We start from the raw sequence: 22,957 nt of genomic DNA, 5'->3' as shown, positions 1-22,957 counted from the left end.
TGTGGTCGGAAGGCTTACTGTCTCCCAGTGCCGAAACGATGTGGAAATAGCGTGCGTCGTCATCAGTCATTCCGCGGAGGGCGAAACGAGGCTCAGTCGGTGCGAACGAAGCAGCCGCAGACGTCTCCCAAAAACGCCGGCAGTTCGAGAAAAACTGCGTTTTTTGCCATGTTCGGTTCAGTCTCGGATACTTCTGCGAGACTTATGTCAGGGTCACCAATGTAGTGCCGAGAGACGAGAGTCGGAGGCGGTGCATCGAAGGTACAAAGTTAGCTTTATTGAGCATTAGAAAAACACATGTTGTCGGCTTGAAGCCCGGGAAGAGAAGGGGAAGAAGAAAGGAGGGCACACAGTAGGTACAGTCAACATATGTGTCCGTGCGGAACATGAGTGAATTATGTCAATCAGTGATCACTACAATAACAGCTTTAAAGTAGTAGTTTCTGTAGCTGAATGTATGCAGAAGGAGTAGCGAACACAAAAACGAACGAAAGACCACATTTTTTTTTAGGATTTCGATAATAATAGTGAGTCAGTATTCACAATAATAATAATAAACCACAGTCTTTTAGATGACATGCTTAATTTATAGATTATTTTCCAGGTTTAGTTTCTGATAAAAAGCCGTTTTAGCATCCCCTAATCCCCTCCACTTCACTTAACTGGAGCTTAAAAACGTTATATTAAACCGAGGAGGCACAGTTTAATAACGGGAGGATATTCTGATCTGCAGAGAAAGTGTCTGTCAGCAGGACGAGGACGCTGCTGTTCCCAGAGAGTCGCAGCAAGGATCACATACAGTTTATACATATGCAGGAGCGGGGTCCTCTTCAAAGTCAATGTTTTAAGAAAAACGTCTGGTGTTGCACTTGCTTGATGTCCGGCTGTGTTAGTAAAGTTGATGACATGCCACCTTTTGTTAAAATGCGCACAAGAAAAAATAAAGGGGCCCTATTATGCTAATTTCCAGGTTCATATCAGTTTTTTGTGCCTCTACTGTTAAATGTTTCTTGCTTTAATGTTCAAAAAGCTCTTTATTTTTCTCATACTGCCTGTGCTGCAGCACCTCTTTTCACCCTCTATCTGAAACCAGTGTGTGTGTGTGTGTGTGTGTGTGTGTGTGTGTGTGTGTGTGTGTGTGTGTGTGTGTGTGTGTGTGTGTGTGTGTGTGTTTGTGTGTGTGTGTGTGTGTGGCTGCAGTTCTGTCTCTTTGTGTCTCCAGCAAGTGATGAGATGAACTGAACGATTATATAATGTGTATGTGTGTGTGTGTATGTGTGTGTGTGTGTGTGTGTGTTGGCTCATGGCCCAGCTGCTCAACAGTGACTCAGCACTGATGGTGTGTGTGTGTGTGTGTGTGTGTGTGTGTGTGTGTGTGTGTGTGTGTGTGTGTGTGTGTGTGTGTGTGTGTGTGTGTGTGTGTGTGTGTGTGTGTGTGTGTGGGAATATAGGAATGTGACGGTGATGTGCAAACTGTGTCCAGGCCAGAAGCTTTTATCCACCGCTGCAAGCACAACATCAAACCGCAACAAGCACCTGCAAAGACAACATGCTAACTTGAAGCTAATAGCTAAGGAGGACCTCCGAATCCAGAGTGAGGATGTGGAGTAAAGTAACGAGTAACCCCTAGATTCCACCGGGTCCGTCTGCGTCGCATAACGGCTGCACCGCGGTTTTGGTCCAGCCTCCTCCGGCGTCATACCCTACATGGCGCGTTTCAGAAGAATTTCAGAAACGGAGCGTCTTGCCTGCCGGCTCGCCGTTTTTGTTGATTTGGGCATATTTCTTGGACAGGCTACTTTGTACAGACAAAGTTAATAATCATTGTAATATCCCAGTTATAAACGACATGAATCAAAGATGTGTTGCTGTGTTTTAGTGGTAAAAAAATGCATTTATCATCATAATTATTCTATATATATAATTTACACAGTGCCTGTAAACCGGAGGAGAACGCTGGCATTTCTCCTCATAATTGAAAGACTACGGAGGGATAGGGTCTGCAAATTAGTTTATTTCGGGGATGGGCCGGATGCTCTGACTGGTCCACTTCCTGCCCGGCACTATGCAACGCCTCGCGTCGAAAAATAGACTTCAATCCTATTTCGAGCGGAGCCCAGCGGCGAGACGCTTCTGGGACGCTTCTGAGCCGTAACTTGGCGCGTCTGGTGGAATAGCACCCATTGACTAGAGTGGCCGTGATCTTTGCGAACGCCGCGGCGCAGCCTTAACGCGACGCAGACGGGCCCGGTGGAATCTAAGGGTAACACTGTAGGTGCGCCGCATTTGCGCTTCAGGGGCCTCATTTATAAAGGGATATACGCAAAAAAAATTGCGTAAAACAGTTTCTACGCAATGTTTGCGATTTATAAAATACTAACTTGACGGGAAAATGTGCGGTCCTCCACGCAAACTCTAACCCATGTGTACGCACTAAGCACAACAACGGGGGAGACGAGAAACTGCGACACCCTTGGCAGAAGGAAGTATGGAGAGAAATAATACCATAAATAAAATGTTACCTCTCATTTATCATATATGAAGAATTCATTTTCACACATTGATTAAAGCCTGTTTGCGACTCCTCAGTGCACATAAAAACATAACTTGGAGAAATAAATAAATACGGATATGTTATTTAAAACCACCTCGAATAAATTGTGTTAATGTTATGAAATGTTTTCTCTTAAATTATGCGGTATGCAGAAGGACAGAATTACGTCTAAATTGAGGCCGTTTTGCTTTTCTATTGGTCCTCTTCTCCTTGTACAAAAACTCATGGTTTTTCATACCACTGCTACGCTGACGACACCCAATTAATTCTATCCTTTCCCCGCTCAGAGACCCAGGTCGTTGCACGCATCTCTGCTTGCCTAGCAGACGTCTGTCAGTGGATGTATGCTCACCACCTCAAGCTCAACCTTGACAAGATTGAACTGCTTTTCCTTCTGGGAAAAAATTGTCCCACTCTTGACCTAACAATCAACATCGGCACCTCTGTTGTTTCCCCGACTCAGACTGCAAGGAATCTAGGTATGATCCTAGATAACAAACTGTCCTTCACTGCAAACATTGCTGCTACAACCCGCTGCTGCAGATACACTCTTTACAACATCAGGAGGATACGTCCCCAGCTGACCCAGAAAGCAACGCAGGTTCTGGTCCAGGCTCTTGTCATCTCACGCCTAGACTACTGCAACTCCCTCCTGGCTGGTCGACCTGCATGTGCCATCCGACCTCTGCAGCTCATCCAGAATGCAGCGGCTCGTCTGGTCTTCAACCTTCCTAAATTCTCCCACACCACGCCGCTCCTCCGCTCCCTTCACTGGCTTCCAGTAACTGCTAGAATCCACTTCAAGACAATAGTACTTGCGTACCATGCTGCGAATGGATCTGGCCCTTCCTAAATCCAGGACATGGTTCAACTGTACACCCCAGCACGTGCACTCCGCTTTGCATCAGCCAAACAGCTCGCTGCACCCGCACTGCGAGGGGGACCCAAGTTCCCATCAGCAAAAACACGTGGGTTTGCTATCCTGGCTCCAAAATGGTGGAATGAGCTCCCCATTGAAATCAGGACAGCAGATAGCTTACACATCTTCCGGCGCAGACTGCAAACTCATCTCTTTCGACTCCACTTCGAGCGATAGAATTACTAACAAAGCACTTATATACTAATAAAGGACTGGCTTATCTAAAGCCAGTTGAGTAGCACTTGAAATGTTTTAGCTCTTTGAAACCTGATGTACTTATATGATTCTGTTTTCTTGAAGTTTGTATTTTGTCGGTCGAACGCACTTATTGTAAGTCGCTTTGGATAAAAGCGTCAGCTAAATGCAATGTAATGTAATTGTATAGATACGAGCATGGTTTTATATACTTTCATGTTTAATCATGTTTTATGCCGTTTTGCTAAGACTTGATAAGTCGCTCATAAAACAAAGGAGGTATGGAAATTAAGAACACCATATATTTGGTAGATTTGGCAGCTGATATAACTCAACACATTAGTTTTATTTCCTTTAACAGGTGGATATAGAGTTGCTGCAGTGGAGACGCTGCAAACAGCTGATAACTGGAACACAAACCACCAAATAAAAGAATATACATTAATTGACTCCACTCCGCAGGGATCCCCCGATACCTTCTTAAGGCCGCTACACACCAACCTGAGACCAAAGAACGCGTACCGAAGGCGTCCCGACTTTTACGTCCCGACTTTTACGTCCGCTACGTCGCCTGCGTCGCCTACGCCGCCCGCCTACGCCGCCCGCCTACGAACACACCGCAAAGACTTCAGTTGACGAGTGGCAATAACTGTCCTTACCAGCAGGCAGCGGTAGTGTGTATTCGTCATTCAAAAGAGGCAACAGCCAATCAGAGTGATTTCTTTGGCCGACTTTCTTTGGCCGATTCAACATGGGAGGTGTGAAAATGTGCCGTAAGGCAACGATGGTGCAGGACACACCGACCTGAGTAGGGCGCTGCGAATGCCCTCTGACGGCCTCTGACGGCCTCTGACTCCCAAAATCGGGTAGGTGTGTCAGGGCCTTTACAGTTTCTCATCATGCGGGGGGTCTCCTGTCCCCGGCACAAAGACACTGACACACTGCCTGAGGAAGGTTATGTGTATTTCTTTTGTCATTAACTTTTCGGACCACTTATTTATTTATTTTGGTGACGATCCGACCTCCATGCTGCTTCTCTGTTCAAACTGCATCGAAAGAACAATGTGATTTGTCTCCACCTCCCCAAAATAACCCAAATCTTACACGGTGTGATATGTCTTTTTTAGCTGTTCTGTTGTCATTTCCTGCGATCTTCAGTCAAAATGAATGAATGGGAATTTCTTTGACTATTTATAGGCAAATATGGGCGTTAGGTGAAGCCCGCAAAAGCTGGGCCGCATTTCAAGTTGATTGTGATTTATAAAGGGAAACCGACTTAGGATGTGCTGTACGCACTTCCCTCGCCGGTACGCAATGTTTTGTGAATCGGAAAATGTCGGAAAATGTCTGTACCTATTTTTTTGCTTTGTACTACGTAAGCAACCTTCCCACGTGAATCCTACGCAAGGCGTTATAAATGATCTACAATATAAATATATGCGTAAATGTATATCTGTAAAAATCTGTAATTTTACTAGGATTTTACAAAATGTTACTAAATACCAGATGAGGCTCCCTCCGCAAAATGAAGCACCCTCCGCAGTCTGCGTGATCTGCCTGTAGGGAGGGGTGGCCCTGCGAGTAAAGTAACGAGTAAAGTAACGAGTAAAGTAACGAGTAAAGTAACGAGTAAAGTAACGCGCAACTACTTTATGTAGAGGGTAACGAAGTAAAGTAATATATTACCTTTTTTTGAGTAACCACCCCATCTCTGTATATAATACATACCCTGGCACTGTTCTAGCGGTAAACACTGAATAAAGAACATGTCAAGCTATGTGCTGTATCAGAAAACAATACACGACGTGTTTTGGAAGTAATATGGTCTATGTTTACATTAGCAAGCATCGCTAACACTCAGAGCTAACGCTGTACTGGAGAGAATATGTGTAAAGAAGCAGGATATAAAAGGTACTGTCCTTGTGGTAAACCTGCGAGAGAGAAAGCGTTTGATCCCAATACTGTTCCAGAAATAATGCTTGATGTGGTTTGGAACATAATATGGCGTTTAATCACGGCAGCGTTTAGCTGAGTTAATGCTGGTAGACAGCCTTCTCTTCACAGAGCTCACAGCTTGCCTGCACGCTCCAAAGGGGCGTGGCCAGAAGAAGCTTGGCAGGAACTGCTTTGATAGCGTTTTTGAGGAGCTTTTTGATTACAGATTTGAAAACATTGTTGCTTGCTTTAAAAGTAGCACAATTCATTATGTCAAACCTTGGAAAGTATCTAGATATCCCTGCCCTAATGCCAAAGTAACTGGCAACTGAGTGTCGCCGTTTGATGTCTATGTCTGGATAAAAGGCTGCGTAAAAAGGAGGGTTTCTGCCCCGTTACTTCTCTTCTTACTTCTATAAGAATAAAACACGGAGGACGGAGATCTCTTTTTCTTCCCCTCTTGTGACAGCCTAGCAGCTGATCTCAAAGCACGCTCCCCTCTCCTGCAGGGAGGCGTGGTCAGCTGCAGCTCCCAGAATCAGCCCCCTGCAAAAACAGCGCTGGAAAGAGCAAATAGAGCAAATGTGGCATGGCTAAAATGCAGGATCTGTTTGGTGTTTTGTCAAAAAAACTATATTTATATACTTTATATAGGTATGGCCCTACAATATATTGTTCAAATATAGCATGATAGGTCCCCTTTAAAAGGCCAGACCCAGAATCAGTACTTTAGTAACAGGGGTATGAGGCATGCTACAATGGGTGATCTGTTTGGTATTTTGAGCAAAACGCTTCGCTTTGTGTCGATAATGGCCCTATATTGTTCAAATAAAGCATAATAGGTGAGCTTTAAGTTAACGTTCCTATGCAAAGCTAGGGTGCGTCAGCTCACGGCTTTTCAGGAACAAGGCCCCTACAGGAAATATGCTTCTGTCTGTGTGTGTGTGTGTGTGTGTGTGTGTGTGTGTGTGTTGGCTCATGGCCCAGCTGCTCAACAGTGACTCAGCACTGACGGTGTGTGTGTGTGTGTGTGTGTGTGTGTGTGTGGGGGTGTGTGTGTTTGTGTATGTGTATGTGTGTGTGTGTGAGACAGAACAATAACACTTAGGCCTCGTGGGGACTCCAATTATAGCTTATCTGCACCATCGCTGCTATTTTCAGACTGCACAGTCTGTGTGATTGTGTGTGTGTGTGTGTGTGTGTGTGTGTGGGTGTGTGTGTGTGTGAGGCTTTCCCAATGATTAAAGCTTGATAAATCACCACCACTGTCTCTGAATATTTCCGTCTTCTGCTGCTGCTGAAGGTCTCCACTGAATACCGTAAATCCTCTAATACATCTTAATGCAAATCATGTCAGAGTTCCCGAGGAAAGTAAAGCAACATGAAGATTTAACCCTTGTATCGGTGTTCATATTTGTGTTACTCAGTGTTAGAAATTAAAATCAATGTTTTGATGGTATAATGTAGCTTAAACATACCGTCAGTTTAAACGCTCTTTTATACTGAAAAACCAGAAATTCTTGTGCACAAGCAGTTAAGCTTTTATTCTGAAAATCCTTCATCTACGGTTAGCATTTAGCATGTGGCTAATATACGATTTCCTAAAGAGGTGAATTGAGTAGCGAAATGACATGGAGTGGTGCAAACCGAAACCTACTGATTTAACACTACAACTATAGATGTCGAGATACTACCATGCTGAATATTAAATGAAAGTACAGTTTATTTGAATACACTATTGTTTACAGACGAGAGTAGCATGTGACAACATCCGGAATGACCGGAAACCAAACCAGCCGTGAAGCATTTTCTGTATGTTTTAGAGTATTGATTACAGCGTTTAGAATGTGTTACATGAAAAGTGATGAAAGAGAATATGAGGAGAAAAGGCGTGTTAAGCATATGTTAAAGGTGAAAAGTACCAATCCTCTGTTTAAATGCAACAACGGACATTAGAGGCGAGGCGAGCCGGCTGGCGGGGAGGAGCCAGCAGAGGATATATAAAGCACCGAACGGGGGATTCGTGCTTCTCTTCTTGCTCAGGAGAGCCAGATCACAGCTGTTTTCTGCCGGAACAATATTCTGTCTGTAACACTACCGCGCCTTTTTTAATTAAAGTATCCCATTTGAATCTTTTCAGAGACTCCATTTAGTCTCATTTTAAAGCTTCTCTCCTGGACGCGAGAATAAAGAACATATTTAACATCAGCCAGTGTTCGTGTGTCTGATGGACCCGCTGCCTTTTTGGGCTGCAATTCAACACAATCAAACTATTTTATGTTAAAATCCTCAACAGATGTTTACTTCATCTCAATTACAAGCAATATAAACCGCATATATGGTTAGTATTTGCCCTTTTACATTTGTTAGATCACATGAATGAATTAAAGTGCTACTTGTTTAGTAGTGGCTGGTCCTTTTTGTTGTGCTCAATCTCATCCTCTTCTTCAAAGTCATTGTCTGTCTCAGAATTCTCCGAAATGTGATCCTCACATTCTGGAACCTCTTCCTCTACATCATCATCAAAGGTTTCTCTCTCTTCCAGAATCATTTGCAAGGCAATCTTTTGGCAATCTTGATCAGTTGTGATAAGGACCCAAACTGGAAAAGCTTTATTTATTGTGTCTTGACCCAAATTTGCAGCTGGGATAGAGAATAAAGATTGGTTCCCGCAAAACATAATGCGGGAATGTGAGAGCAGACAGGTGTCCGTGGTTGAATTGATCAACAATGTTGCAACCTTGTGTGGGAATGGCAGGGGTAGAAACACAAAAGTCTCACACACACACACACACACACACACACACACACACACACACACACACACACACACACACACACACACACACACACACACACACACACACACACACACACACACACACACACACACACACACACACACACACACACACACACACACACACACACACACACTAACACACACACTAACACACACACACACACAAACTCCCTCCCCCCTCTCATGTCATGCAGACTTAAATCAGGACGTTGACCTCAGGTGTCAGTGTTTCTGATGCCAGCTCAGTGACTGTGTGTTTCTGCATGCATAAACACACAGTGTGTGTTTGTGTGTGTGTTAGCAGTAGAGCATGCCAGCAGCGAGCCACGTTACCCACAATCCTCTGGGATCTCTGGCTCTACCCTGAGTCCATCTGTGCTGTGTGACTGCTCACCAACACTAACCTCACCTTCACTTCTCTAAAAGCTGGAATTGAACTCGAACATCACACAGTTAATGAATGTCTTCTTAGAGAGTGAGAACCTCAGACCTCTTATGAGCACATGAATGCACCACAGGCTTCATTTACACACAGCACAGTGAGATGAATGGATTCATTTTTACAAAGTGGATTCAACTGAGTGTTTTATTTTGACTCAGGGACGATATGGTTGTTATTCTTTCCAATATTAATCACGGTTTATTTGCTTGGCACATTATTACATTCATATAATGATATAATATTATAGATTGATAATGAGAACAAATTAATTAAAATGTTAATATATTTGAATAAATTACATTCTATTTTTTATTCTATTTTATGAATTCAATTTTACTTTTGTCATTTTTGTCATGTATATGTTCTTCACAGAAAATGAGCCAAGGCCATTGAGTGTGGGTTTGAAAAAAGAGTGTATCATATCATTTTTCTTTAGCTAAATAATGAAAACGGGTCCCACAGACCCGAATACCATACAAGGGTTCAACTCTGGGGCTAAAAACAAGGGTCTGCAATGTTTTACAGCTGAAGGACCCCCTACTAAATATGCATGAATAACATGTAAATGGTTATTTAACTGTGTCTATAATAAATGTTGTGTTGCACAAACTCAGAACTGTATCTGATGTTTGAGCACATGTGAAAAGAACAGCGTACATGTGACTTGTGCTGTTAACACTGAAGAACACCCAGATCTGATTGAAATATGCAATATATCCGGAAAGTTTATACTCATCAGCTGCACACAAAGTCGGTATAACTGTATTCCAAAAAAAGAAATGTTTCCGGATGTTTCATACCTTTTAATTTTGAGCGAACTTTATTGGCTGTCTTCTTGATGTCAGCTGTGAGGTCCTCCAGCTCCTGCTTGGTCTCTGCAAACACAAGATAAAAGATTTAAATAATTATCCTTTCACAATAGAAGTCCCCTTATAGTAACAAACGTTCTCTTATTGTAATGCAGTTTGTGCTGCATGTCTGCTTATATTATAATGATTGTTATGATCATAATATTATTAATGCATATCTTTTTCACAATAATATTATAATATTTATTAATGTTATATTTAAAATAATATATTATATAATTATATTATAATATTAATTATAATGCAGTTATTATTTTTGAACTGTACCTTTAACAGTCCCTACCATTTTGATTGATTTATTTAGATTTTGATTTAGATCTACACTTGTGTAACTCTGTCTGTCTGAGACACCACTTTTTATAATAATGATTTTGGGAGAGAGAAAAGGTCACAAGAGAAGAAGAAGAAGAAGAAGAAGAAGAAGATGAAGAAGGTAGTTGATGATGTGTGTGCAGAAACAGTAACATCACATCATGTCAGTCATGTTGGAGGAGGGGTGTGTGTGTGCGTGCGTACGTGCGTGCGTGCGTGCGTGTGTGCGTGAGTGCGTGTGTGTGTGTGTGTGTGTGTGTGTGTGTGTGTGTGTGTGTGTGTGTGTGTGTGTGTGTGTGTGTGTGTGTGTGTGTGTGCTGCAGCAGTCAGATTTACGAGCGCTGCAGTGCCTCTCCTCTGACTCACCCCCCCCCACCCTCGCTCTCTGTCTGACCGTCTCCTCCGCTCTATTAGCACGAGAGGCTCAAGTTCTAAACTGATACGGAAGAGAATAAGAATTAAAACATTGGGACATTTTAAAAAAGTGGAAACAGTTTTTTTTACAAATGTCGTTTTTTTAACCACGTTTTTATTAATTTGTGAATCTTGTTCAACAAAGAAAAAAACAATGCTATAACGTTTTAATTTGTATTTATTTGTTTTACTTAAAAAAGATATGATATGCAGCAGTGCGAATAAACAACAATAGCTGAATTTAGAACTGGCTGGTTGGTATTCCGATGAAAACTGAACAATAGAATATGAAATATTAATAAAACACTTCCAAATGCACCATTCTGAATAAGGACTATTTTTACTTTAGAAACAAATGTTAATTTGACAGATAATACTTCTTTACTAACACTGAAATAACTTAAAATTCAGCACAACCCCTTCTGTCCCTGGCGGGCTTTTACTTTGAAAAATGTTCTCACCAGCTTTTATTTTGTAGTATTTTGCTAGCATATGTCTTTCCTTCTTACTCTTTTTTGGAAATATTTAAATTGTGTTTAATCAAACTCACAGTAGCAGGTGGTGATTGGTGGAACGTCTTCTTTAATGAATGAGTGTTAACGAGGCAGATAATGATCACACACACACAATCGCACACACGCACACACACTCAAGTCTTTATGAATGGCTACGGTTTCAGAAGCAGAGCTACATCTGTACTCCTCCTCTCACTACAACTCCAATCCTGCATTATTCAGGCATGTTGTGAGGTGGAGAGCGCTGACCCAGAAATCAGGGGGAGAAGAAGAAGAAGAAGAGATAAAGCGGCGTGTTTTCACCAGAGGGAAGAAGAGGGAGAGAGAGATATCTCTGTGTTAAAATATCTCACTTTGAAGGCACGGTATTATGGGATGCATTTCACTTCATCGCATTTTGCTTAATTTCTCATCAAATCAGATTTATTTTTCATCTAACCGAAGAATCAAATTTGTATTAAACTATAACTACTACGATCTTTATCTAAATTAAAATAAAATAAGTATTTCAACTTTGAATAAATGTTGTTTTAAAATTCTAGAGACATTTGTATTTTAACTCTTGAGAATTGTTCGATATACACTAAAATCTTTAAATGTTCTATTTAGCCTTGATATATTTATCATTGAAAGTCTATATTAGGATATACATTTTTCAAATGATGGATACATCTAAATTTCATTGCTGTTAAACTGCTGTCAATGGAACTTCCTGCCAATATCTTCACAATAAAATAACATATTAAACATTCTGTTGCCATACATATTTGTTTTCTACATTTTATTTTAATTTTATTTTACTCTATTTATTATTTTTGTTACATTTAATTTTGTAGTTCGTGTTTTAAAAAAATCTGTTATAATTTTTTCCTCTACTGATACAAATGGGTTTTGTTCTGATTTGATTAAGACAACAATCAATTAGAAAAATGGGTTTTTAAGGAATATTTATTATTTTTTACATGTTTTTTTGTATGCTTTCAAACCAGGCGTGTATTGCGTGCGCTCAGAGGATGAATAAAATAGAAATTGAAAACATCCGTTATAAATTGGATGCTACATGTAAAGAAAGAGTAGAAGAAGAGTAGTTACAGGCAGATGTCACTCACATGTCCCCTGAGGTTTACCTCCCATCCTCTCAGGGTCACTGCATGCACTTTAAATACTGCAGACAAGAGCTGCATGCAACACCACAGGGCGGGGGGGGGGGGGGGGGGGGGGGGGGGGGGTATCAACAGGGAAGTATAAAGGAATAAGAGGGGAAATGGAGGGGAAATTAAAAAGGGACACATATATTTTGGAAAGTTGGAAACAGAAAAATAAAAAAAATCATCATTTGTCATGCAACAACTGAAAACACCAACATGCAGAAGTAACAGAAAACTGAAATAAATGAAACAAAATGGTGTTGACACAGAGCTGTACAACATTAAAATGTCATTGTTTACCCAGAAACATATTTTTACTTTGATTGATTTATTGATCAGTTTATGTTTTTTGCTCATTTTATTTTCCAAAATAAATGCTGCTTCAAAGCTGCTTCACTGACAGTGGAAATGATATATTTTTTTAATAATATTCAAATTACCAATAAAAAATACAAGTGAGCTTTTAAAGCCAAGCATATTCAGTAGCCGCCCCTTGTGGATTATATATTTATGCATTCTTACAAACCATGTGTTTGGAAGACTAGGACTCATATTTCACATAAATAAACATTTTGAATTATTTATGAGAAAAAAGGGACGGAGCATTCCATGTTTTGGGGACATTTTTTTTTAAATATTATGATTAAAAGAATTGAGAATAAAGTTCAAAATATTTTTATTTAAAAAAAACCTGCTTATTGTGAGAAAGTCGAAAATCCTACAATAAAATGAGAAGGTAGAATATTATATGAAATACAAATCCTTTACTCCAGATGTTTATTCTGGATTAGAGATAACGGTTAGTTGAAATAAAGGATTAAATATGATATTCAAATAATATACATATATAAAGGGTTAAATAAAACAATAATGCCAGACAGCAAAAGCTCTCCGGTGAAACCTGACCTTTACATATCAGCCTACTGACATTACTGCTGAGTCATGAGGGCGACTGCAAGCTGCAACAGCTCCACAAATCAACACAAATATATGAATTGAATCATATGGAGCTGGGACTATTCCAGTGCTGCCAGATCAATCCAGAAAATGCTACAATCAACATTTATATTGTTAAATATGGGTCCATGTGGCCTTGGGGTGGGGGGTTTTACCTCTAGGTTTTTTCTTTTTCGTATTTTTTCTTTTGTTAATATCAGAAGCTAAAGGATTGTAGACAATCTCAAGATAAAAGCTTGAACTATTGGAAAAAGTCTCAATATTGTGAAAATAGTATTTTTTTATTTTTTTATTTAAAGCATAACTAGGATAATAGTTGGAATATTCAAGGAATATTTTGAGGAATAAATCAGAATATAAAATATTTTTGGAATAAAGAGACCAACAATTCCAAGTTAAAAGCATGTATAGAAAAGGAGTCCCAATATTTTAAGGAAATATTTGGAACATTTGATCAAATGTATAGTATTTATTATAATAGCTCTATGTATTTTTGCATCAATGGCAGCCTGTGTAGATGATATTTCAGAGCAGACACGTGATGTTTTGCAGCTGAGTGTAATTTCCCTTTTTTGTGAGCGTATGAGTAAAAGAGTGAGCATGCAGGTGCGCCTTACTCTCGTCAGGGTTGGGGGCGGCCAAGATGGCGCTGTGCTGCTTCTTCACCTGCTCCACATCCTCTGACAGCTTTTCTATACAGCCTCTGATCTCCTCCACCTGCACACACACACACACACACACACACACACACACACACACACACACACACACACACACACACACACACACACACACACACACACACACACACACACACACACACACACACACACACACACACACACACACACACACACACACACACAGTATTACACTCTCTACAGGAGCTGAGGTTAAAAATCCCATTTGCATTTAAACAGACAAAAGCATGACATTTTGAAATTAAAAGGCTAAAATAAGAGCTGTGTGTGTGTGTCTCACCTGTTCGAAGAACTCATCCATGAAATGGTCCCTGTCGACCTGCACCACTTCCTCATCATCATCGCTGTCCTTAGCCTGCAGACCCACAGGAAATACACTCATTAATATTAAGCTGATTCATGTTTCAGACACATGGATGTACAAGGATTATGAAGCGCTAGTTCACATTTCAGACACACAGGAGGTACACAAGTTATTATTATCATGAGTCATGTTTTAGACACAGGGAAAACGTGAATAAAGTAAAGCTGAGTCATGTTTCAGACCGTAACATACAGAAGTTAAAGTAACACTGAATCATGTTATCATGTTTACGACAGGAAATTCACAAGTTAAAGTAATGGTGAGTCATATTTCAGACACACAAAAATCATGCGTAAAGTAACGTTGAGTCATGTTTCTGAAAGGAAGTAAACAAGCTAAGTAACGCTGAGTCATGTTTCAGGCACAACCAGAATTATCAGTCAAAGGCTTCATTTCCAAACAAAAACTATTCTCACATCTTCCATCATTTCAGATGTTTCAATCCTGGGCTTAAAACTTTAATAAAAATGTACCTTTAAAAATATATATATATATATATTCTATGTTATTTGATTATTGTTCACAGTGGAGTCACGATGGAAACACAATGTACAGTAACACATGAGACAGACAGACAGCAGGTGAGGCAGACTAAAGCCATCCCTGGATGAGTAAACAGTTTCCAATTACACTGATTGGATTTCTATTGTTGTTAACAGAGACGAGTGTTTACAGTGAGAGTGTGTGTGCTTGCAGATAATGAAAAGCTCTTCAGTTCAGGATCGATGTCCTTATTGTTATACTATCAATAGCAGAGAGAAACAGCTGGATTAGTATCAAACATTACAGAGTACAGTATATGTTCTTATCGTGTAAAAACATATGTTAGTAAATACAAATGAGGTTTGGAAAACAAACTGAACATTTGGGCAACAATAAAGTATCCAACCATCTGATTGGCTGAAATTGTCTGAGGATGTAATAATGTCTAAATGTGGTGATGTTTAGCATCTAAGCTAGTATGCAGGCTTGGGGAGTAACGGATTACATGTAACGAGATTACGTTGAACAAAAAGGGAACTGTATTCGATTACAATTACATTATAAAAAAGAAGTAATCAGATTACTGTTACATTTTTCCAAAAATAGAGATTACTAGCAGGTTTACAGTGTTCCATGGCATATATCATAGGTAGTCGTACTGAATGCATTTTCTTTATGGTTTATATTTAGGCTACTTCTTCTTTGTTCTAAATACATTTATTTTTGAAAGCAGAGTGGACACCTGATTTATTATCAAAAATACAGTCTGTGCTTTTGATTAATGTATTAAAGGTCCCATGTCATGGCCATTTCTACTGATCATAATTCTATTGTTGAGCTATACTAGAATAGATTTATATTGTTCAATGTTCCAAACTCACATTGGTTTCTCATACAGCATCTCTGTATAGTATGTGTATTCATTCTCTGTCCTAAACGGCTTGTTGGAGCTCCTGCCCCCCCCCCTGTGAGCCCAGTGGCCGTCTGCGACTGCGAGACACCGAGACACAGCTAAACCAAGCCCGAACATACACACCCGCAGCCTGGCTGGGAGTTTGTGTGTGTGCTCACACACCGACTCACAGCCTCGCCGCGTCCCGCCGTCTCAGGGAGGAGAAATCGGCAGAGCTGCAGCTGAGAAAAGATTGAGTGTGTGTTTGTGAGGAAGTCCGTGGATTGGTCCAAATGTAACGGCTTTGCGGACGTAACATAACGGCTCCACGGATTGGTCCATTTGGACCAATGGGTCCATTTGGGTATGGGCACGTCACTATACCCAGGAAGAAAACAATGGAAAAAGAGAAATCTCCAACGAGGCGTTCTGGGGCAGCATAGACAGGTCTTTTCTGTGTTAGATAGAGTTTTACTCACTACAGGGTGTACTTTAAGGGTTTGTGACCCTGCAGACCGTTTACATGCAGAAAAACCTTCATAACACACAAGAGGATGGGTAATAACCGGAAAAGCATGACATGGGACCTTTAAGCTTAAACAGCATTTGTAAACTATTACTTTTAATACATTTTTGATATGAAGTATCTTGGTTTCCTGTTTTCTAAGGTTACATTGTGCACATACACTTCAGTAAAAAACACATTTTTATTTATTTTCTCTTGTTTTTATTTGCATTGAATTTGATATTGACATAATCCAAAGATAACGGAAAGTCATCCGGTTAATTTTATATAATGATACGATTAGATTGAATGTTTTGAAATGTCCCTAGTTATTGTAACGGACAACATTTATAAAGTAACCCTCCCAGCCCTGCTCATGTAACATAGCCACCTATTCAGGAAAAAAAGACATGTGTTTCATCTGTCACTCCCTGCTGGCACTAATCAGGTGGGCAGTTGAATACAAGTGAGGAAAGGGGGCGGGGCCTAGGGAACAAAGGCGATGGAATTGTTTGTTTAGGAATCTGGTGTTTTTGGTAGAAGAGGAAAAGAGGAAGCCTGGCAGCCTGAGGGAGGGTACTGTGTGGATGTGGGTTGATTTCAGTGGGTGTTAAGGATGTAAAGGAAGGATCCTTCAGAGCCATTATTTCAAGGATGCTACGTCATTGAATCCCTCGAAATTTCGAGGATGCACATGTGTATCCTCGGCGGTCTTATAAGCCCCACAATGCTTTGCGCACGGACCAATTTCCATAATCTTTGGCGGAAAAAGGCTGAATCCAGTATGTTCAGTGGCGCAGTAAATGTGCACATGACTTGTGTTTAAAGTTTATAGTCCGTTTGAGTTTTGCCTGTGTGAACGCACACCGAACCTTCTGAAAAATTAAACAATGTAACTAACTGTGGTCTGGTGCACAGCAGAGAAGCGGACTATTAAGTTTGAATGAGACCTTAGAGCGTTTTGCACCTAAATAAATAATTAAAATGAACCTTGTTTTGACTTTGCCTCTTTTGTTGATATTTGTGGTTTGTGCTACAATGTGCACCAATATGTGTAAAAGACGTTTGCAGACATCAAGTATGAATACACGTTTTATTATTGGTGATGGTGATTTTATGATTTTCTTATGGCTGCTTATCCTCCAGTTAGTTTATTGGTTCTGTCCTGGAGAGATGATCATTTTACAAAATACAGTTACTCAAGTACATCTTCGCAAATCAGTTATGAGTTCTCAAACAAATCACGCTCAATTTAAGACGGGGCCTCTCATATGACACACACCTGCACACTTGCTAGCCTGTTCCATTCTTCGTTCTCCGAATGCTAGAAGGGATTCTTGCCTAGCCTCTGAAGGACCTGACTCGGAAGACATGTCCTACCAAGGAAGCGTCCTCGACATTGAGAAACACCAGTGTTTAGCTGAGGGTGTTACCTCAGGCTGCTAGAGGACCCTTTACAGAAAAGGAGTCTCAGTCAGTATACATTATTTTCCCTTTTCAGCGGCCGGTCCTTTCTGGATATTTTTCTTCTTTTGCTAAATTATGTTTCCCTTGGGCTATACTTTTTTGCTGTCTTTTGTGGAGTTACATTAGACTTGTTGGACTGGATTATACAGCAGTTTTAAGAAGACTGGATTTCAGGACAAGGCCTTAGAGCAGGGGTGTCCAAACTTTTTTCACCAGCCACATACATACAAATATACGAAGGGCTGGGCCACTCACTAGAGGTGAGGTGTATTGCCTCATAAGTTAAGTTATAAATCAGCAAAATCAATCAAATGTAGGTAAATTATGCTTGTTACTTGAATATGCTTTATGAAAACAAACAGCCTACATCATAGCTCTCATAGGGATCATTTATCTTGCTGGCAGCTCATTCCTTAAAACAGGAGCCTCAGATCGCGCATAATAAGAGGAAATAGGAAGGTGTATTTCAAGCTTGCTATGTAAATAAGTTATTGGGCTTTTAATTAATGAATACTACTGTGTATACCGCATTTGGCCCCCAGGCTGCAGTGTAGACACCCCTGCCTTGGAACTTTAAAGACACATTACTCGTTACTTGTATTTTGTGTTGGTGCTTACGTTGGAGTTGTCTGAACGTCTTTTGTTAAATTAACTGTTTCTGAGACTGTCAAGGTTTTTAGTTTGGGTGGGAAATGTATTGTTTAGGACACACTGATATTATCAGCCCCTCTCTTTGCCTGATTAAAGAACCAAAGTAACTCCTGATCCTTTTAGTGGTAGCTAGGCTTCAAATATAAAGTCATTGTTACACTAGCATATTAGCATATTAGCATATTGTAGCAAATTGTAGCGTCCCTCCCTGCAGCTATGTCTGTCTGCATCTCTTTAAGGTCATATTGCAGTTATTGTGTCCTTCTGTTCTTCTTATCCTGGGTTTTCAAAGTGTCTTTCCACCTCTGTCTGCACAAATCAGTTTGATGTGCAAGATCGGGATATGACGAGATCACACGCAATGCAGAATCTCTACCAGTGGACACATTTTTATTGCACCATATATCGTCATATTTGCAAACATCTGAAGAGTGACATTCCCACTTGGGAAATTCAGCAAAACCATAGACAACCAGGAGCCTTTGAATCTTTAAAACAAATGATGAACAAGTCATTATCGACTGTTCAGAGTTACATACTGCAGTAATATGTCTGTGTTTTAAAAAAGAGGCTTTGTGAATCATAACATTCACACATATTTTTAACCTCACTTGTGGAAGCTGCACAGTAACCTTATATAAATAAATATATATAACCTTATGATAAAGTGCAGATGATAGGAAGTGTGTGTTTTTCCTGCACAACCTTCAGTATATCTGATATAAGAGCAGTGTTATCTCTTCAGCTGAAAAAACATGACGTCGGTGACGTTTATAAATAGCTGTGATGCGTTCAGACCCATCTGCAGCCAGCCAGTACCTGAGGCAGCATGGGTAGTGTAGTTCTGCCTGGGTTTATACTGTGATACACAGAGAAACTCATGGCCTCATTTGCCTGTCCCGGTTTCCTACAGTAACAAGCCTCCAGTATCTCTCCAGGTTTATGACAAATATTCTCACTTTTTTCCTTATAACTACCGGTGATAAGGCTGAACCTGAGGAATGAGAGCGTGCATTGTACTCCAAATCAGCTGCCTCCATTCCTTTTGAGTGGTGACTCAACTAAAAAATCTGCATCAGGAAAAATTCACCAAATCTCTAATGAGCTAAAAATGAAATAAAATGTATGAAAGCTGAATTTGAGTACAAACCAGAGGGAAGACATTAGTCTTTATCTTTCCTGAGAGTTAAAAGTAAATAAAAAAATAAAAAACCAAACATTGAATCAGCTGATCCAGAAAACACCGGATTCCTTCTTTAAAAGTCACCGTAGTGCAGGAAACAGAGTCTATGAAACCGATATGTTTAGTCTTCCGGTCTGTTTTTTGTATGTCTTCTTAAATACACCAGACTTACATGTTGTTTTCCAACTATAAAATCAGACGTCATCGCCCAAAAACATTTAGAAATTGAATTTGGTTAGCTTAGCTATCCTTGGTTAGCTTAGCTTAAAGACTGTTGAAAACTACAAGCCTGGCTATGGCGGGCCCTTCAACACAGACAGCTAACAGCTAACATCTGTCACTCAAAGACGCCACACCCTTAAAAAAGCATAACTTTATGTTTGGAGTCGTGAGTTGTCCCGGAACAGTTGTCATGAATTAGCAATACAGACCAACATTTTTTTGTAATCAAGATGGAAACATCTTTATTTTTGCTTATATCTTTTGGGGATATGATGATTAATTCTCCTTTTAGAGCCTCAAGTGGCCTCTGAGGAACTGCAATATGCATGAACCATTTATCATATTTTGATGAAGAAAAACGGAACTACTGTATTATTTGTAATAACCACTGATGCAGATGCAGAAATGTAACAAGAATTTAGGTAAATCATGTTGTATAAATCTTCCGAAGGTGAGACTGTTTCCAGGTGGAAGAATGTACAAAAAAAAAATAGCACTCCATGTCTATGAGATAAAAAAATATCCCAAAAAAGGACTAACTTAATAACTCAGTGATGTTCAAAAAGGAAGATACAGAAGCAGAAGTGGAGACTGTAAAGACAAGCCTCCACATATCAATAATGTATACGTTTGTTAGAAACTACAGCATTTACTGCTTCTCAACAATCCGTGTATCTACCGTCCAATTGTTTTTCTTTATTAAACACGTAAACGGAAGAGCGTCTGAGAGGTCTTTTTGCTTTTTGCTTTTTACCTTACTAAATGGTCAAATGGTCATTGGAGCAAGGGGCGGGGCAAAACTCACGGAATTGATTTCAAAACAAAAGCACTCGTTAGCTAAAATCACACTTTGAATCACTACAGTATCCTGCTGAAGGACCGGTGATTATTATAAACAGGGGGAATGTAGCGAACACAACGAAAACGGACGGCCAAGACACATATTGAGCCCAGAAAAATGTATGTTATTAAGGGCTGTAAATATAATAAGCCTCTGTCTAAAATGGACAACATTGTAGGAGATTTAAACTATACAGCGGTTCTGCACTGCGGTCACTCAGCCGTCTCTCGGGTTTGTTTTTTCAAATCAGCTGCTCTTCATTATTCCTGCTATATTTGACGAGTGATACAAATATTTGTTACCACAAGTTCTTAAGGAAACTGACACTGTTGGACTCGGTTCTAGTTTGACTTCTACCAGAAATAAAATGAAGAACCTTTACTGTGTTCTTTGTGAGTAATCCTCTGTCAAAGTCCCCTCCATAGTTTTCTGCTATATTTGATGAATGATACAAATATAATTTCACCATTAGTTCTTAATGAAATTGATACTGTTTGACTTTGTATTAGCCTACTACTTACAATACATTGAAGTACTTTTAATGTGTATTTATTGAAAAATACTCTGTCAAAGTCCCCTGCTGAGAACAAAATCAAGCCACTTCTGCAAAGTTTGATGAGGGAATTCTTTTTTGTTGCAATTAGTTCTTCGTGAGATTGATCCTGTTGGACTCAGTACTACTGAAACTACCCCCACAAGTACTATGAAGTACTTACTGTGTACTTTTCCAGTAATCCTTTATCAATGTCCCCTCCTGAGAACAAGAATGCATGTTTTTCTGCTATTTTGAATAAGCGTTAAAAAAATCTTTCTTCATGAGACTGATATTGTTGGACAGAGTATTTTAAGAGGATGGTAGACTGCACACTGACACACTCTGTCACTCTTGTTGGCCTCTTATGATGCTGCTGTCTTTTAATATATGATTATTTCTCAGCTGCTAGTTCGTCACAGATTCTTCATTCTCATCAGCCTCCTCCTTCCATCAGTCCCAGTCAACGCCTCCAGCACACTTCCAGTGTCTGACTCCATATGATATTGTCCTGATGCTGTAAGGGTGATGCCCCATGATCACACAATCACCCCTCTAAAGTCTGAGTGCCAAGGACCTCATATTATGTCTGTCATTAATGTTACATCCCCCATTATAACAATTTGCTTTCCTTTTTCTCTTCTCTTAACTGAATAACCCTGTCTTTAAGTATAATACAATGAAAAGTCCTTTTCCTGCACCATTTGAAGGCTTCAAAACAGGCATTTTTACTGTATGTGTTTGGAGAAAGGACACAATCAATGGCCCAGAATTGTACTTTATAAACTATGAATCTTGTGGTGCTTGAAGAAATTCAAACTGGCCAAGCCGGACAGGTTATACTGTATATGCCTCTTTTGGAGCCCTTTTTTGCAATATTTATTAAAATGTCACTAGTTATTTAAACAAACCACTATCTGAGGATAATGCAAACAACCATACAACGCCCTTTATCTAGAGAGCCATTGAAGTCCATCAATAATTTATCCTTCCACACATCTTTTCAACTGCTGTAAGTTAGGGCACTGTTTGTGCAGAACATTTAAAATATTCTTCATTTGCAGTATTTTTTTAAAAAAGTGTTCAGAAAGACTGCATCAATTATATGCTATATATATATATATAATATAATATCAATATTTGTATTAACTAACCAAAGTCAATTTAAATAGCGGGCAAAAATAGGTTAATTGCCATGCACGTGGTGTTTGATATAGTTTACGTTCAATTTCAACTATTTTAGGCAGAAAAACGTATATTGACTAAACCTTTTTTAATAATTTACTATAATTTAGAAAGGTTTTTGTGAGAAATCATTTCAAAAGTAAACTTATTTTCATTTTATATTTAAATTTGAAATGTTTGCCCACAACATTATTAATGTATACATTTTTATAAAAAAATTTAAATTATGAATCCATTTATTTTATTGTATTTCCTTGAGGCTGGGAAGATATCCAGCATGTAGTTCAACATGCAAATGTTCTAATGCAAGTAAGTATAACATGGAAAAGGAAATAAAATACGTTTCATAGGAGGATGTGGATTTATTTTCTCTCACCTTGTAATTACACAATCAAACAATCTATAATTTAGCTCTGGCTTTCACTCACAAAAAAACATTTAGTTGAATTGGACACATTTTTCGAAGCTCTATTGACTGACATGCAATGACTGGGACTGATGGAGGAATCTGCGAGGAATGAACTCGGAGCAGAGAAATAATCATACCTTAAAAGACAGCAGCATCATAAGAGGCCAACAAGAGTGACAAGAGTGTGTCAGTGTGCAGTCTACCATCCTCTTAAAATACTCTGTCCAACAATATCAGTCTCATGAAGAAAGGTTTTTTAACGCTTATTCAAAATAGCAGAAAAACATGCATTTTTGTTTTCAGGAGGGGACATTGACAGAGGAGTACTGGAAAAGTAGTAAGTACTTCATAGTACTTGTGGGGATAGTTTCACTAGTACCGAGTCCAACAGGATCGATCTCACAAAGAACTAATGGCAACAAAAAAGAATTCCCTCATCAAACTTTGCAGAAGTGACTT

General features: G+C 39.6%; 1 protein-coding gene across 1 annotated transcript in view; it reads right to left on the bottom strand.

The window, feature by feature from the left end:
- The window catches only part of LOC307014439 (syntaxin-1B), a 96,141-nt gene that overhangs the window by 27,877 nt on the left and 45,307 nt on the right, over window positions 1–22,957 (bottom strand). Inside the window, exons 2-4 of the mRNA XM_079642336.1 lie at window positions 14,045–14,119; window positions 13,681–13,780; window positions 9,649–9,723 (exon numbers count right to left, since the gene is read on the bottom strand). Of these exons, the coding sequence (XP_079498462.1) occupies window positions 9,649–9,723; window positions 13,681–13,780; window positions 14,045–14,119 (250 nt within the window). The remainder of the gene's footprint in view (window positions 1–9,648; window positions 9,724–13,680; window positions 13,781–14,044; window positions 14,120–22,957) is intronic.

This window comes from Notothenia rossii (genome assembly GCF_949606895.1).
Source record: "Notothenia rossii genome assembly, chromosome: 8".
Classification (NCBI taxonomy): Eukaryota; Metazoa; Chordata; class Actinopteri; order Perciformes; family Nototheniidae; genus Notothenia; species Notothenia rossii.
Note: the sequence above shows the minus strand (reverse complement) of the source record. Positions and strands in the feature narration are given on the sequence as shown.